This window comes from Anneissia japonica, unplaced genomic scaffold (genome assembly GCF_011630105.1).
Source record: "Anneissia japonica isolate Jap-2015-1 unplaced genomic scaffold, ASM1163010v1 scaffold522_len1101056_cov227, whole genome shotgun sequence".
In the NCBI taxonomy this organism is placed as follows: Eukaryota; Metazoa; Echinodermata; class Crinoidea; order Comatulida; family Comatulidae; genus Anneissia; species Anneissia japonica.
The window spans coordinates 319,615-324,127 of NW_022756123.1; the positions used below are offsets into that span (position 1 = coordinate 319,615).

At 35.2% G+C, this 4,513-nt stretch overlaps 1 protein-coding gene across 1 annotated transcript in view; it reads right to left on the reverse strand.

The window, feature by feature from the left end:
- Positions 1–2,482, reverse strand: part of LOC117124026 (degenerin mec-10-like) — a 16,553-nt gene extending 14,071 nt beyond the window's left edge. Inside the window, exons 1-5 of the mRNA XM_033270148.1 lie at positions 2,215–2,482; positions 1,932–2,085; positions 1,451–1,567; positions 957–1,091; positions 229–390 (exon numbers count right to left, since the gene is read on the reverse strand). Of these exons, the coding sequence (XP_033126039.1) occupies positions 229–390; positions 957–1,091; positions 1,451–1,567; positions 1,932–2,085; positions 2,215–2,442 (796 nt within the window). The 5' untranslated portion in view covers positions 2,443–2,482. The remainder of the gene's footprint in view (positions 1–228; positions 391–956; positions 1,092–1,450; positions 1,568–1,931; positions 2,086–2,214) is intronic.
- Positions 2,483–4,513: the final 2,031 nt, after the last annotated feature.

The window sequence follows — 4,513 nt, forward strand, 5'->3', positions numbered from 1 at the left end:
GCTAATAATAATAATAATAATAATAATAATAGGCCTAATAATGATAATAAAAATAATAATAATAATAATAATAATATAATAATAATAATAATAGGCTTAATAATAATAGTCCTAATAATAATAATAATAATAATAATAATAATAATAATAATAATAATAATAATAATAATAATAATAATAATAATAATGTCATAGGCTATGTCAAATTTATAGAGGAGGGGGACATACCCGGGCAGTTAAGTTCGTCAGCCCGGTCTTCGCAGTGATTGGTACCATCGCATTGGTGTTCGGCCGGTATGCAAAACTTTGTCCCGTACTTGTTTTCAAATTCTGATGTATACTCTTCCATAACGCCTTTCTTACATTTAAACTCGTCTTCAGTGCACTTGACTGCAATAGATCATTTTATGTAATTTAGGGTTTGAATAGCAGCTTATTTTTATAATAAAGCTTGATGCTCATAATTATTAGGACTAAATCATACATATTTTTTAATCTTTCCATTGATCTGTTTTTGTAAAGCAGGTTTTCCACTAGGCGAATTTATTCGAGTGAATCGAAAGTGTCGTTCATGCGCATGCGCATTTACATTTCTATTGGAGTTTTCGCTTCAACGAAATCTGTTGTTCGAATTGTTTCTACTTTTTGTGAGGCGAAACAAATGCGCGTTCAATCAGAGCTCAGGAAGCGAACAGACGCTTTCGATTCGCGCAAATAATTTCCCCTAGTGGAAAACAGCCGTTACGACAGGATAGTTGTAAGGGATGTTCAGTTGTCCGTTTAGCTGAACGTCCCAATTGTATTTTTGTTTTGTTTCCTGTTGGTACTTGTGTTTTCATTTTGTATTCTTTTATTAATCTGTAATGTTAATAGATGCATTATCCGGTAGAGTAATAGTGTGTGTCCAGCACTTCAGTGCATTAAATACTTTTAATCAAAGTTAAGCAAGTACTTACTGTCGGTTGATTTGCATTTATTTTCGTCCTCTCCTTCATAGCAGTCCCTTTCCCTGTTACACTTCTTGATTTCAGGGATACAATAACCCGAATCACTCCCAGACGTACACGTAAAAAAACCGGATCCACATGGTGCTAACAAAGAGATATATTGAAATTATAAATAAATATATTACCACAGTCATTGCAACGACGCTATGGTGACGTGAAATTTCCTCAGTTTTGCTGCATGAAATAATCAGTACAATGTGCACTCGAACCTCATGGGTATCCAAATACCAGGGAACAGTACAATTACAATTTAACTGCTCCCTGCAAATACTCAAGTCCTGGGTGGAGGAAGACAATGTGGATAAAGTGCCTCACCTCAAGACACAATCGATTAGGCCTAATATTATTCATTGTAATGTACGTTAACCATGCCCATCAGTACGTGACTTATTGTGTATTACAGTAGGCCTATATACCATTTTGGTGGCAGCATTCTTACGTACCATGTGTACATGAGGATTCGTCCGACTTATCTCCACAATCATTGATACCATTGCATTTTCTGAAGCTTTTGACACACCTCCCATTCGTGCAATTAAAATCTCCCTTCTTGCATGGAGCTGTTGAAAAAAAATAAGCTAATATATCAGGAAGATTTGTCCACTGGCGTCTGGAGTATTATGGAGCGTCCACGAACGGCACTGGATTTGTCGATCGTCAATCTGAGGAATATATTGATGTTACAGAATATTATGGAAACAAAAACAATTATGATTCATAGATTTGTGAAAGTGACTTTTTTGAGAGCTGTGACTTATTAAACGAGTCATATTTTTTAATTTATGCCAAGCTTGGTAAAACCTGACTGACTCGTTAACGTAAGTTTTTAGACGCGTTCTTGGTACAAACTGGAAAACGCATTCCCAGTGGGAACCAGAAAATTTGCGCGTAACAAACGCAAAAGCGAGATCAACCACACGTTACCATAGTACTGAAGACCATTCGTGTAATTATCAATAGTTGACAAAACCATGTACTTTGGGACCGTCGCCAACATTGACCGACGCACAGGATTCGTGTTGCAGAAAGTAACCGCGGGGAAGTCGACTTCTCTACCTTCAGCGTTTTTAACGTTGTACTAAGAAAACATTTAATAAAAAAAAATATAATTATAGCAATATACAGGTTATGATTAATAATGAAAAGACGGTATTATGTAATAAACAGGAAATATATAAGACTTTTAATAAATTGGTACGGTACTTACTAATATTGTCACTTCAAAGTTCAAATAAGTTTGAACAAGTCGGTAGGCTTGCCATAGGCACACAGCAAGGCAAGTGAAGTACAGACAGCTCCAGACTAGGCGTCCGAAGCACGAGGCAGCGCCTACGATTCGCGGTATTCCATGCGAAGATGTATTAGACCCAAATTCACGACTTTTAACAAGCAGCGATTCTGACTTGACCGGTATTATTGACGTCGAAGCTTCCATACTTCTCCCGTTTACCCAAAAAATCGAGAAATGCCTCTGTCTGTATGCCTAATAATAACTATTCGTTTAAATACAAACACCTTTTCTTAATATCTGGCAAAATGATTAAAATGGGAGATAGATCAATAAGGAATATGGGAAATTTTATCTAATAATATTTGGTCTCTTTAATGGTATATTGCTTTTGATCATTAGAGAATCATATCTGATGTTCATCACATTAGATCATGAGCTTAGTAATTTATGGACAATTGTCATTGTCATGTTATTATTGCTTCTATTCAATATATCGAGATTAAAAAAGGTATAACATCGCATTAATCAGTAAATTTACCCAAAATATATTGCCAGGCTATTGTTTGGGTTTTAAACGAGCAAAACAGTACGGATTTTTAATGATCACTTGTAAAACGATATATTCACGAAGCAACAAATTACAACTTGTATAAGTATTATTAGAGAGTTTTCGCAAGCCTACGGAAACAATAACAAATAAGGTTACGTTCCCCACTACAGTATCTGTCATAACGTAGCGATTCATGCCTTTTGCATTAATCAACGATCATATTCATATCCTACGGCATATTGTCAAGAATGTTTTAGGTTCCGATAACAATAATGTAAGGCTGCGAAAACTCCATATTTTCTCATATACAATTTTCATTTTCTGTTAAAATTAAATAAATAGGTTATAAAAAAATGCAGATAGGTACTCTAGCAATTATATTTTACTTGTCTTGTCGCTTAGGCCCCATAAATAAAAAAAAATATTAGTTTATCACCCTATCAAAGAATAAAAACTAATGAGGGAGGAAAGTTTTTTGTTTTTGTTTTGTTTTTGTTTTTTTGTTTTTTTGCTAACCCCGCCCCCATTTTACCGATGTTCACAAGTAAATCAAGTGTTAGAGACACATATAAAATGTCATAAGAATGGAATCAAAAATTTATATTTTAAAAATATGTTTTTGTTGTACCAGTAAACATTATTTTCAAGAAATCCTGAGCTTTTCAAGTGAAAAAAAAAGATGGAAAAACGACCGTTTGAAATAAAAATATATGTTGATAAAAAAATTTAAAAAAATCCCCAAAAGTGATGAGGGAGGGGGTGATAAATTAATAATTTTTTAAAGGACCTTAGTGGCAGATCCAGGAATTGACCCATACATATATAGGGGAGGGGGGAAAGGAGGAGACGGAGAGCCTCAGCCCCCACCCCACCTCCCCCATCATGGTTGGGGAAAAACTTACGGTACTTCTATAACTTCGTCAGTAGACAATGCCAAAAAATATCGTGTGACTATTCGGGTCTTGAAAATACCAATATAAATTGATTGTTTTAATAAAGTATCACTTCGATACCACGAATTAATGTTACTCTGAAATAATGATGCCAATCTAAATAGAATGACCATCGTTCTTTATGGTCCAATCGTTGGTGCTGTAGGCCTCTTCCATCTGAATATTCGATTTATTAGTAGGCATATATATATTCAATTTTACATTGTTTTAATCGATTTTAGCATGTCTCTTTACATGTATAAGCCTACTATGGTGTGTAATCATGTATTGTGCTGCAGTCGGCCAGGGCCTAATCATTTTGTTTTTAATTAAAAGAAAATGTACCGTAATTTCAAAAACGTCGTATTAGATTGTAGTAAGAGGGGGCCCCGTGGCCTCTCATTGGCTCACTTGGATTTTGGTTGGGTGTTTCCCCAAACTACACAGGGGTTACATAGCTGGTCAAAGCTCCATAGTAAAATGCTGGGTCGTAGTAGGAGGGACCCCTTAGTAAAGTGCTGGGTGAGGGTCCCCTTGGCCTGTCAGGAGCCCGCATTGTGACAGTGTATATTATGTAAGAAATTATGATCCAGTTCAGCTTTGATTAAGCGTAAGGATATCTTTTTGTAAATCCTAAGTAGACAAATAGGCAGATCTTTCGAACTAAAGTCCTTGATAATGGACCCAAACGAACGTGAATTGATGAAAAACACAATGTATGTGTGTGTGTGTGTATGTATGTGTATATGTATATATATGTATACAGTATATGTATGTATGTGTCTATGTAAAT